Source organism: Brachyhypopomus gauderio, chromosome 8 (genome assembly GCF_052324685.1).
Source record: "Brachyhypopomus gauderio isolate BG-103 chromosome 8, BGAUD_0.2, whole genome shotgun sequence".
Taxonomy (NCBI): Eukaryota; Metazoa; Chordata; class Actinopteri; order Gymnotiformes; family Hypopomidae; genus Brachyhypopomus; species Brachyhypopomus gauderio.
In genome coordinates this window covers 21151599-21163854 of record NC_135218.1, presented here as the reverse complement: position 1 = coordinate 21163854, position 12256 = coordinate 21151599, and the positions used below count along the sequence as shown (strand labels likewise).

General features: G+C 45.2%; 1 protein-coding gene across 3 annotated transcripts in view; it reads right to left on the bottom strand.

The window, feature by feature from the left end:
- Positions 1 to 12256, bottom strand: part of ntn1a (netrin 1a) — a 54257-nt gene that overhangs the window by 9914 nt on the left and 32087 nt on the right. For 2 of the 3 annotated variants that reach the window (XM_077015388.1, XM_077015387.1), the window contains exons 3-5: positions 11516 to 11704; positions 3069 to 3218; positions 1336 to 1389 (exon numbers count right to left, since the gene is read on the bottom strand). In XM_077015388.1, coding sequence (XP_076871503.1) covers positions 1336 to 1389; positions 3069 to 3218; positions 11516 to 11704 — 393 coding nt within the window. The remainder of the gene's footprint in view (positions 1 to 1335; positions 1390 to 3068; positions 3219 to 11515; positions 11705 to 12256) is intronic. The other variant, XM_077015389.1, reaches the window with a different exon arrangement.

Below are 12256 nucleotides of genomic sequence, written 5' to 3'. Positions count from 1 at the left end.
CATCCCAATGAACTCCACAGAACACGCAGACTTAGAACAAAGAAAGGAAAAGATTTAGTGTGACTTTGTAAACATAGCGATGGTCTTTTTTCGTAAATAAAAAATCCTTTTCTTCTTCTCGCTCACTCTCTCCCCATTTCCCTGTGTGTTTATGTGCCATGGCTTGAGCAGAGCCTTTCCGCTCTGTTATTGATGGCCTATTAGGGAAAGCCACAGTGATAATGACAAAAACAGCCACACAGCTCCAATCAGACAGAATCGGAACAAAAACAAACAAAAAAATCGGAACCAACAAAAGGGAGGAGCAACATAGCAACACAACGGAGAAAAACAAACATCTGAGCAGAGAAGACAAACGCAGTTCAAACGGGGGAAAAGACCAAATGAAAAAGAAGAAATTTAAGCAGATGAAGAAAGAGATTCGATGGGGGTCCTTGGGTGGGGGAGGAGGGTTGGGGGTTTGGGGGAAGAGAGAGGGGGGGTTGGGGGTGTGGGGGTGGTGTTATAGCAGCTCTGCTGTCAATCTTGTGTGTGAGTGGAGCATTAGAACCCACGACGGTCTGCGAACAGCTGCAGTGATTTTTCGCACACCAGGATTCCGCCATCCGTGAGAATGATGAACATTTCTTCAACAAGGCTTTTTTTTTCCACATGGACAAAACCAAAACATGTTCATTCATTCCAGATTTCCTTTTTTATGATAAATAAACTTCTGGTAAATAGGTCACGTGATCAAGGCTCCCACGGCTGTGTAATAAAGTAAAACTTGTGCAACGTGTTTGTGTGCTTGCAGGCGCCATTTTAATATTTAATGATGCTAAGAATAATTTGGCAAACACTGTAAGAAAACTCCTAATACTGCAAGTATTTCATTCTAAACTGTTTAGAAACAGTCTGGACGTTTTAGATTCCTGGTTCTGGGAGCAAAAACATATTAAAAAGGGAAAAATATTCCCCAATTCCTCATCCAGATGATTGAGGGTCAAATCTTATTTGTGGGATCATGAAATAAGAAAATAATCAAATCAACAAATGAAGTAGACCGCACCACGGGGCAGCAATCCTGCAAGATTCCTTTCTGAGCCACTTAAAAGAATTCATTGGAGTCAGAGTTAAAGATTAGAGGAGAGGGAACCCCGGGGCATGGCAAATTGATTCAGACTTTATGAAGCATGCCTTAGCAAAGGCAAATAAGGACCTAAAACGTTTTTTTTTTTTTTTTTTTTGCGAAGCCGCACGTTAGCGGCTATGCAAAGCATATAGTGACGAGTGGGAATATTGATGTGTTCGTTTAGCATTAGCAAAACTGCGGGAATGGGAAATAAAGATGCTCACCTGCAGGTTCCTCCGGCGTGCTCGCTGTGGTCGTCACTGGGGCTACCGGAATTTCTGTTTCCAACAAGGAATTTGTAGTTAGTAGATGACAAATCACGCAGGGATGAATCTAATGTAAAACGGAATGCAGTGGACTGAACATTGAGCTGGTTTGTTGCTTAATTTTGCTTTTAATTCTATGTTTAGCACATAAGAACTTGATAAAAGTCATTAGTCATTTTTACAAATTATATAAATGAGACTTCAAAGGCCAACTGCCATTTATTTATGTGAGAAAAGAATAAATGATACTAAATTAAAAGGTAATTAAAGAGAATCGTGTGCTGACAGCTTGGATGTTTTGAAAAATGACGTTTAATTGCTATATATGGAACGCTTTATCCGCAATAGACCTGATTCATTCACGCCTCCCCCAATTTGCCGATTAAATTTACAACAGAAAGCCGACACATTTAACACTGGCAGCTCTTTCCCCACGGTCCCACTGATACTGAAATTCACGTGGAATTGCAGAGATGCAGACAATAGGACTAAGATAAAAGGAGCTAGAACAGGACTGTGTCAAGCGTGGAGGTTTCTAGAATGAAGGAAGAACTTCCGAAGGAGCTGCAGGTGCTTTGTGAGCATGCGTAGTGAAAAGGGCCTTATGGAAGGCAGAAGAGAAAGAATCAAGTCTTCTGACAACTAATCCGAATCATCTTCTGTCCGGGTCGAGCTCATAAACGCTGAAGCAATGACTGGAGTGAAGTGAGGTTGTTAATGTCCAGTGTGCTTTTGCCAAGGCGCAACACCTTACACATTTCAGACTATTATGGTCGCATATTAGATTCAGACTTAGATTAAATCGTAAAGTTTCTACTTTTTTATAATGATTATAAATCATCTTGGAAATCTAATTAGAGGATGGTGTTAAGTTTCATGTAATCTTCACACCAGCATTTCATAAAATGCAAGTTCAGTTCTATAAATTTCCACTAACGTGATTAAATATAAGGAAAGAAATGACTCGATCTGTGTCTAAGCCTAGCGCGGTCCAAGGTGGATTAAATTGATCTGCACTAATAAAAAACATATTAAACAAAAACATATTACTTTGCAATTATGAGGGGAAACGGAATACTTTTAATTAAATGACAATGTCTATCTTTCCAAGTTTCACACATCTCTGCATATTTTCCCAGGGAAGGCATCAATATCCTGTTTCAGTGAATTCACAGCTTTAATTGAGCTCAATCTGTTCTCTGCCAGGACAATCTCCGGAGTGACTCGTTTTGCTTCGAGCTCTGTTTGACTCCCAAGAGTTGTTTCATTGACAAAAGCACTGGTTTAAATATTTGGCTCCAGGATGCAATCAGAACTGCTTATCAAACTGGCCCATCTCATTGCTTTGTAAGCTGCATTACGATCGGAACTGGTGAGACTGAGACGATATAGAATCATTTGACTTGGAAGTCTTGTATTAACACAAGCGCCTAAACAACAACGCGAAGCTTCTTCAAATCCTCGCATGTGTCACCGTCCGTCTGCCATGGGTCTTTGCTCAAACGATTTATTAGGTAATCAAACCTGCTGTGCTCACAGACCATCTAAGAACCCACTAGGTTACCCTGAGAGATGTGGTCCTGGCGTTTCCTAACAACAGTTGCTGGGAGACTCTCTAAGCCCTTGCTGTCAAAGCATGAGTTGTTGTATTAGTGTGCTAGCTGGTGATCGTGGAGTGCGGGTGCACGTACTTATGCAGGGGGCAATGGGTGAGCGGCTCTGCTGGTAGCCTTTAGCACAGCGGTTGCACGTGATACCGGTCACGCCATCTTTACACGGGCACTGGCCTGTGGTTTGGTTACACGTTTTGCCTGCGGCCCCCACGGGATGGCAATCACACGCTGTGAGGAACAGGAGACAAGAGGTAAGAGAACACACATGTGCAGAAACACACACACACAGAGACACACAGTGCATACAGAAAGTGTACATTAGCTGCAGAGGGAGTCGGGCTGCGGACCCTGGAGAGGGGCAGTAGGTGGTAGAAGCAGCAAAGCAGGAGCGTGTGTGTGTGTGTGTGTGTGTGTGTGTTTGACATGCACACACAAACAGCTTGTGTTTCTTTCGCTTACTGCAGCACAGGGTCACACTTTTGTACTACAGTAAAAGCCTTTGAAGTTCCATTTTGTAAACAAACAAACAAACAAACAAGCAAACAAACAGTCTATGGATACTAAGCATTAATGTCTGTCTTATAATATAAAGTGTTTACCAGCATTAGACAATCCCCCTGAAACAAATGCCTGCAGTGATTCTTTAATCCCAGTACGGCACCTTCATGAATATTGAACCCAGAGGAAGTGCACCCAAGGAGACATCCACTCACACATATACACAGTTTCAAACAATATGGCTTCTGAAATCATTTAATAAAGAGTTTAGTATCAGCCAGAGAAGAACATTGCTTCACTGTCAGCATGTGCTGCAAACCCAGAACATTATCGTACTAATGATCACGATCAACGATCGGCTGTTTCATCGTTCTTCCTTTGACACCTTTGTGCTGATGCCAGTGCGAGTCTGTCGTCTTTCCTCTGTGTACGGGAGGTCTGACTCTGCCACATGCTTCCTACTCTGCTCCTCTCACACTCTCTACGGCCTTCTGGAAACTTCTTTCAAGTTGGCATTGACTTTGTGTTTGCCCACTGTGGGTGGTTACATAAAAGTTATTCCAGAAAAACTCCATATTGGAGTGCCCCCCTCCACCCCCCAGTCAAATACACCAGCTTTGAAAGAATCCCAGGACTGGGACCAACTTAACGAGCAAACTGGGCCGCATATCAGGTAATGGGCCATTATGTGCTTCTCTTTAATCTCTAGTCTACAATATGACTGCATGATATAGCCTACAGTGAGAGTCAATCTACAAATGTTTGTCACCATATAGTCCTCAGAGCCAGAGGGCACGTTCAGAGGGACAATCAGGTCTGGACTGGTCATGCTCCATTGGTTATGCTCTAGATGTTCCACAAACACCAAAAGGGATCGCAAATTGGAGCTTCACTGATTGATCTTCAGCGAATGAGTCAAGGCTGCTCGAGGAGTAAGAGGACTCCAAAAACTCTCGCCATCTGACTCACACGCTGAAGTAGAAGAGCACATGTATGTATAAACATTTGTGTTTGTCTTGCAAATAGATGCAAAAGTTTGGGCACAAAATAAAAGTCCTGTCTTTTTGTATTATTGAGGTAATTTAACTGATTAATTCTCCTCATTAGCCTGGGTTAATTAACAAAGGCTGAAAATATACACCTATAGTTCAAAATTCTTGTGTGGATGTTTATGACTGGGTCCTGAACTTGTCCTGAAGTCCAGATGTTTACGGTATTTCGTTGAGGGTTTTTTGGCCTTTCCCTAATAGCACAGTGCAGTCCAGGAAAGAATTTCTAACGTCCAAGACTGAGTTTCAGTTTCCTTCTTATCTTGACAGGAGGAACTGCTTTGTTCTCCCTTATCAGCACCAGACCAGTCAAGAGGTGCTAAACCTCATGTAGCAATTAGCATCCAATCTTGTCAATCTGTAACTTTTCCCTAAGTCGCTTCCTCAGATCAGGGATCCTGAAGGCTTACACGGGGCTTTCTCCAGAGTTCAGCACTGCGGTAAATCTATCATACATTTAAGCGCAGGAGCCCTGCGGCCCGAGGAGCGATTCTGCCAGAAGGAGTGGGTGGGGGAGGGGCAGCACCTGTCCAATAACTATCCGAACGGGCCGTGTGGAGCCGGTGGGCGGGAGGAGGTGTGCGTGGCCTCCGGGCGTGACGCTCGCAAATCCTTCAGTTCCTGCTGTCTGATAAGTGCCTGTGGGGAGAGCTGAAGTGGTTGACCACTTAGCCATGAAGTGCTGGAACTCCTCAGGACAACTACTGAGGGAGATATGGATCTCTCCCAAGCCTCTCCCCCTCCTCCTCCTCTCTCTCACTGAAGAGAGGAGGTGCTCGTGCGGCCCTCAGGAACCCAACTAATGGTGTTTAACTGGGTCATGTGCAGGCCAGCCGAACTCACGGTTCCTGCAGGTAACGGAATTGACCAGCAGCTATGAGGAAGACGGCCGAAATGTCAACTAAAACCAGGCACAGAAGAAGCTTGTCATATTAAAAACCAGAGAATCTGTAGCCGGCCGGTGAACTCAAATAAATGTGAGTGGTTAACTAGAAGAGTCAAACCCATTTCAAAGAGGTTCGTGAAACTTCATCCCAGCAGGGTAAAAAAAAATACTAGAAGCATTGAACGCTGCCAATCTGTTTAACATAAAAGCCGCCATCCAAAGTTGGAACTCCTCTTCCCTGTTATAAATCGCACGTTAGGAATGAGAAGATTCATTTGTGTGCAGCTGTGGAGGGGAGAGAGTCTGTGTTAGGTGTTGCAGTCGTTAGGATTTGTGCTGTGGCCCTCAGACATGCCTGAAGCTAACAAGGACATGCTAGCAGCCTTTCTCCATCTGTCAGCTGCTAACTAGGAGTTGAGAGGCTGCTTCAGCCCGACGCCACGGCAGGTTTCCGGTGAGGTTATCGTCCATGGAAACATCGAACTGTATCACAGTGATAGCTACCAGTAATTCAGTGACTCCCCTCTTAGAAGTATAAGCTGATTTATATTCATTTTTAGACTTTACACATGGTGCCAATTTAATTCTAACTACAAAAGCAACACTAAACACTGATTACATGAGAAAAGTTAGGTAATGTATACAAGAGCTTGAGTTCCCCGAAGAAGTGGTTATTGCCACTTTGTTGGTGACATTGTGAGACAGATGTGGACAGACCTCCGCTATGGTAATCACAGAAACGTGTGACTTACACAATCGGCTGGGGTCTATCAGATCAAAGCAGATATTCACTGTAGCTGTTCTCTTTGTTTAACACTACTTGCTTACTGTAACTGTAATTAAAGATACAGATAGAGATCAGGGCAGTTAAATTTAAGTTGGTTCTCCTACCAAAGACACAGAACATTTCAGAGTTCCTCTTTTCCTCAGAAAGTTCCTCTTTCCAAAATGTCTCGTTTCTTAGGTAAATCTAAGGTTGCATTTTCTGTCCTACAAAGTGTGATTTACTGAATTAAATCCGTATAAAAACATTTCCATCTTTAGGCTGAGGTGAGCTGACAGGCCCCGTTGACCTGAGCTTAGTGAACAGGGCCATGGCCCGTATCTCTCCCGCGTCTCCTGTGCCCCACGTCGCACAATTATGCCGTCGTTTACTAGGCACGTTCTTCGGAAAGGCAGAGCGCGGCTAGACAAACCCCGCCCACCTGCCAATGAGCCACGTGTGGAAGCCCCGCGTTCCGGGTAATGGCCATTCAGACGGAGAAAGCAGACGTGCATCCCTGCATTGCATTCCGCAGTCTGAAGGAGTCACAGGGCTGAGGGGGAAGGGGTTTCCTCCCATCGTAAATAACAGCCCGGGCTAATCGCCGTCGCTTTGGAGACGTGCACGTCAGACCGAGAGCTCTAGTGAAATGGAACATGTGGACGCTTCGTGCCTGGTGTTCGGTTCTGATTAATAACGTATTCGACTAGATCTTTAAACACATTAACATGTGTGTGTGTGTGTGTGTGTGTGTGTGTGTGTGTGTGTGTGTGTGTGTTGGAGGGAGAGGGTATGGGAGGGGATGCCTTTGTAATAATGCAACTTTGGCTTCCCCTGTGATTTGTTTTTTTTAATCTATAATCTAATTCAAATAGTTATGGGAACTGTTTTCTCTGCGTAGGGTGGCTGATCATGCTTAAAGATATGTCACCTTTTCAAAAGGAGCAAATTCTCTCATGAAAGTGAAGTGACTTTACATGGACATTGTTGAAACTGCAGAGTTTTCTAGAACTCAGGATTAGACTGAATAAGCTCACGTGAGCTGGCCACACGGAAATGATGATCAAATGTGCTTGTGTGGCCAGTTTAGCTGAAGCACTGCTGGTGGAGAGAGGGGGGATTAGGTTAACACAACAGCAGGTACATCTTAGGGAAGAAAGGCCCCATTTTGTTCCTTATGTCAGCACCCCACCCAACCAACACCACCACCATCAGGACACCCCCGCCCCCAGCCAACACCACCACCACGCCACCACCCCCCTTCAAAACAGCATTCAGCACGGCACAAAGGTTTTAGAAGTGCTACAGAAATATCACCACTTGCACTGCTTTACCGAGAACACCACGAGAACTGAACCAGTCTAAATGAAGGGAGGGTTATAGTTCAACACGCAGCCTGTCTTGTGCTGGGGTAAAGCCGAATTTTAGTTTTCAAATAATATCGATTTGAAAGGCTGAATATGCAGCGAAATGAAACATAATGGCAAGCATAAATGACATGGTGTTACGACACGTTGGGCCAAGGGGTGCTGACAGGAGCCTGAGAGGTCTGTGTGAACATCAGAGGGCTACTGAGGGAGAGACAGACAGTGGGGCGGACAGACAGACTTGCGCATAGACAGACAGGCGAACAAAGCACGGAGAGGGAGAAATGGGCAGAGAGCGTCCGACGGTCCCAGCGGGCGCGTTTTAAAATGCAAAACTGCTCTCGGCAGGGCGAAGCGAACATCAGAACTGCGTTCTCCACGCACTACGCAGGGCAGTTGTTCCGTTCGGCTAGGTTACGTGCACATATGTCACTGCTCTCGACAGGGAGGGTCTGACGGTCCCAGCGGGCGCGTTTTAAAATGCAAAACTGCTCTCGGCAGGGCGAAGCGAACATCAGAACTGCGTTCTCCACGCACTACGCAGGGCAGTTGTTCCGTTCGGCTAGGTTACGTGCACATATGTCCCTGCTCTCGACAGGGAGGGTCTGACGGCTGCTCTTCCACCGGCGTTTTCTGGAGCAGATTCCTCTCGGTTGCGAGCTCGATTCCTGTTGCCCGGGGCAATCCTCCACCACCATGTTGCCGGCGTTCAGAGAAGCGCGAGAGGTTGTTAAGCTCTTCCAGCAAAGCAAACCGTGTGAATTAAGATGAAGGAAAAGGCGAAGGCCACGAGGGATCCGACGACTTTAATAGCAGCAAGCAAAACAATTAATAAAAGAAAGAAAAAGTGAGAATGGTCTCATTTTGTGGGTATTTGGGAATTTAATATTGATGTATTGTTACAGTTTTTCTCAGTCAATTTGCTTCATTTCTCAGATCAGAATAGAAATTCTCAAAACTGTTCATTCAATCTCCACATCTCCTTGTCAATTGTGCACATCATAATTGCATTTCTCATTGTTTCACATTTTGCAAACGCTTTTGTACATTTTGCATATAGTCATGGACAATTGTCTGTTGTTTTTTGCATGATCAGTTGCTTATGTCATGTTTATCAAAATGTATCCTATGGATTCTCTGTTGAATTGTTTCATGAACCTTTACTGTAATCGACTGAGAAACTATAAGACCTATTAAGGTCTAGTATGTTACTGATTACAGTTTTTCTCAGTCGATTTTGGTACATTTCTCTCATCATGGTTTATGGTATCACAATAAGTGCATGTCTCAGTTAGTGCAAACAGCAAAACTCAATGAAACACCTGCAAAAGCACATCGTTGACTATATTGTTCGCACTGCAATTTGTTGACAAAAACTAATCTGATTGAATTGACTGGAAAAAACTGCTAAATTAGAAATGTACTCTACACATTCAAAGTAACCTGAGTACATACAGCCTCCTCTTGTTGAGGTGTGAAAATGGGACTTGCCCCCCCATGAGCTGGTCAAAATGTCCTATATGGTATAAGAATGCAAAAATGCAAAACAAAATTGAGTAACAATTGTGAATTTATGTCAGTGTTCAGCATTACAGCAGAATTTCTGAATTTACATACATGTTTTCTCTATGGAATGTGTGAACGATTGAAGACACAGTTGTTCTTCCAATATTCAGCTGCACCCAACATCCAGCTTCAGCCATTGTGAGACCTTGATTTACATGTAAAACATGGTCCACGGTTGTTGCCCAATTGTGCATGACTATTTGCAAAATGTACAAATGCATTTGCAAAATGTGCAACAAGGAGATATGAAGATTGAATGAACAGTTTTGAGAATTTCTATTCTCAAATAGAATAGAATTTATAAAGCAAATCGATTGAGAAAAACTGTACTTATCAATCAAGTACTTATCAATCTTATCTATCTTATCTATCTTGATCTATCAATCAAGTACTTATCAATCAATATTTCAATCAATATTAAACTCCATAGATGTTCAGTTGTCCCTCTTTAGTGCCTGTGTTGTGTAAAACGAGTGGTGTCTTATGTTTGGATGTGGGTGTGATACAGCAGTGAAAAGGCTCTTTTTGGCCAGCAGCGCTTCATTCCACAGTGAATGAACCCCAACGCCACCCCCCCCCCTCCCCCCTCCAGCACACACACCGTCCCACCACCCCCCAGGCAGGAGCAACGGGATGCTGAAAGAATCAAGTCTTACAGCCACCAGAGAAACATGTAAAAGCAGAAAGCGGAGTTGGCTCCGTGCGAGGAGACCCAGCATGAGGGCCGGCTCCCCTGTGATGGATGTCTGTTTGCATTCCAGACAGACAGGAGAGTCAAGTGAGATCTTTGCCACAGCTTAACATCAGTTTGGACTACCACAGAAAAGACATGTTGGTTATGCATATTTGTGATTCCTTTCCATGCAGAGAATATGTCTATACTGAGGGTGATCTTTAAAAAAGTGTTTATGAGGGTATGGGAGGTGTTAGAAACTGTTCTGAGAACAAAATTTAAATGTATAACTCGATGCTCTGTGAAACTTTTGGTAAAGCTGTCTAGCACTATCAACGTAAATCGCTGCTTCGAGTTGTGTAGCTAAACTGCGTAGATAAACACAGACGTACAGGGTGCGTTAAGGCTGAGGGAAACGTCTCGTGCAGGCATCTGAGGGAAGAGCTCTGTGGGCCGCAGGGTGGGAAAACAAACACCGTGCCCTCTGCTTTACGGTCCCAAACACACACACATACTTACACACACATTCAACCTGCCACTCTGATGGATGGACTTATTTATTTATCTATTTATCTGTTTGGCCAAACAGGGTCTTTAGCTTTCAGCAGAGGGCTAATGTGTTGCCCAGCGCTGGAGGCAGGGGTGCAGGGACTCCCTGAGGAGAGGCGTGAAGAGAGATTCCCAGCCTGGGGGGATGAGGGGACGGTAGATGACAGGAACCCATCTGTTCTTTCTCTCTTTCTTTCCTCCCTTCTTTTCTATGCTGTCTTTTGCCCAGATTATGGTAGCAGTTGTGGTGAGTTTACAGGTAAGTGTGATTAGATGTATGCACACGTTCAAGGTTCTCTTCTCTCCCTTAAATTCTCTTTTCCTTACGGTCTCTCTCCCTTACAATACCTCTCCTTTACTCTATCTCTCCCTTAAAGTCCCTCTTCCTTACACTATCTCTCCCTTATGGTCTCTCTTCCTTTCACTATCTCTCCCTGACAGTCTCTCTTCCTTTCACTATCTCTCCCTTACAGTCTCTCTTCCTTTCACTATCTCTTCTTCTTTAGTCTTTCTCCCTTTCACTATCTGTCCCTTAGTCTCTCCCCCTTACACTATCTTTCCCTTACAGTCTCCCTCCCTCTCTTACACTGTCTCTCCCATACTCTCTGTCCATCACTATCTCTCTCCCTTATTGTCTCTCTCTTTTCCTCTCTCTCTCTTCCTCTCTCTCCTTTCCTCTCTGTCCTTCCCTCTCTCTCCTCCCCCACCCCCAGGTCCTCGTACTGTGAGCTGTACCCGAGCTCAGTTCACACCTCCACTCTGGTTGTTTGCCTTTTCCTGTCAGCTCCTCCCCCCAAAATGAATCCGAATAACTCTGTGTCAGAAAGATATAACTCTGTGCCCGCCCCCTCTCCCCTTGCCCTGGGCAGGATGTTGATGGAACCCCGTGGGGCGTGAGTTGTGTGTGTGTGTGTGTGTGTGTGTGTGTGTGTGTGGTAACAGCCCCGGAATGCAGCTCTCCAGTCCCTGCAGCAGCTGGTGAGCGGTTAACAAGTTTCAGTCACCTGATACTGTCGATAAGACCAACGGATGATACCACGGACATAGACACTTTTACAGCGTGAGCTCTTAAGACCATGACTGGGATATGCTTTTTTTTTTTTTTTCTGATGAGGAGCCATGGGCAGAGCCCCGCCCCCGTCCCGCCCCCGTCCCGCCCACCCGGCCCTGGTACCTCTGCAGGCCTTCCGGTGGGAGATGGGCTTGGACATGTCTCGGAAGTAGCCCTCCTTGCAGTAGTGGCAGTGGCGTCCGGCCGTGTTGTGGCGGCAGTTCAAACACACACCGCCGCTCTTCCTCCCCGACAGCTTGTAGAGCTCCATGTTGAAGCGACACCGTCGAGCATGCAGGTTACAGTTACACGCTGCGGGAAAACACACACACACACACACACTTAAAGTATATCCAAGGTATTTCATTATATATTACATGAGACTGCTCAGGGTTTAGCCAGACGTCCTCCTGCCGCCCCCCCCCCCACTGCTACGTAGCAGGCAGCAGGGGTTTTATTCCTCCTGATAATGAGGTGACGTGGGGTGTGTTGGATCTCGCTGGACTCCCATGAGCAGAATGATCAGACGGGGCTGACACGTCCCTGCTAATGAGTACAACTGCCAGCAGCGAGTATAATTAGCCTGCCATGTTTATTAATGACTTGTGTTGTGCGTAGACATGCTCTTGTTTGCTAAACCTCGTTGCACCTCCTCCTCATAAATTATTAAACCGTCCATCGGTCAGAGGAATGTTAAACTGCCACCGCAGACCACAACCGCAGACAGCGCTGGTTGGAGGGACACACCACCACCACAAATCACAACCACAGACCACACCGGTCAAGCACACAGACCTCACTGGCCACAACACAGCACTGAGTACAGCTCATAGGAAATGATCATTGATCACTGTTATAACTGTT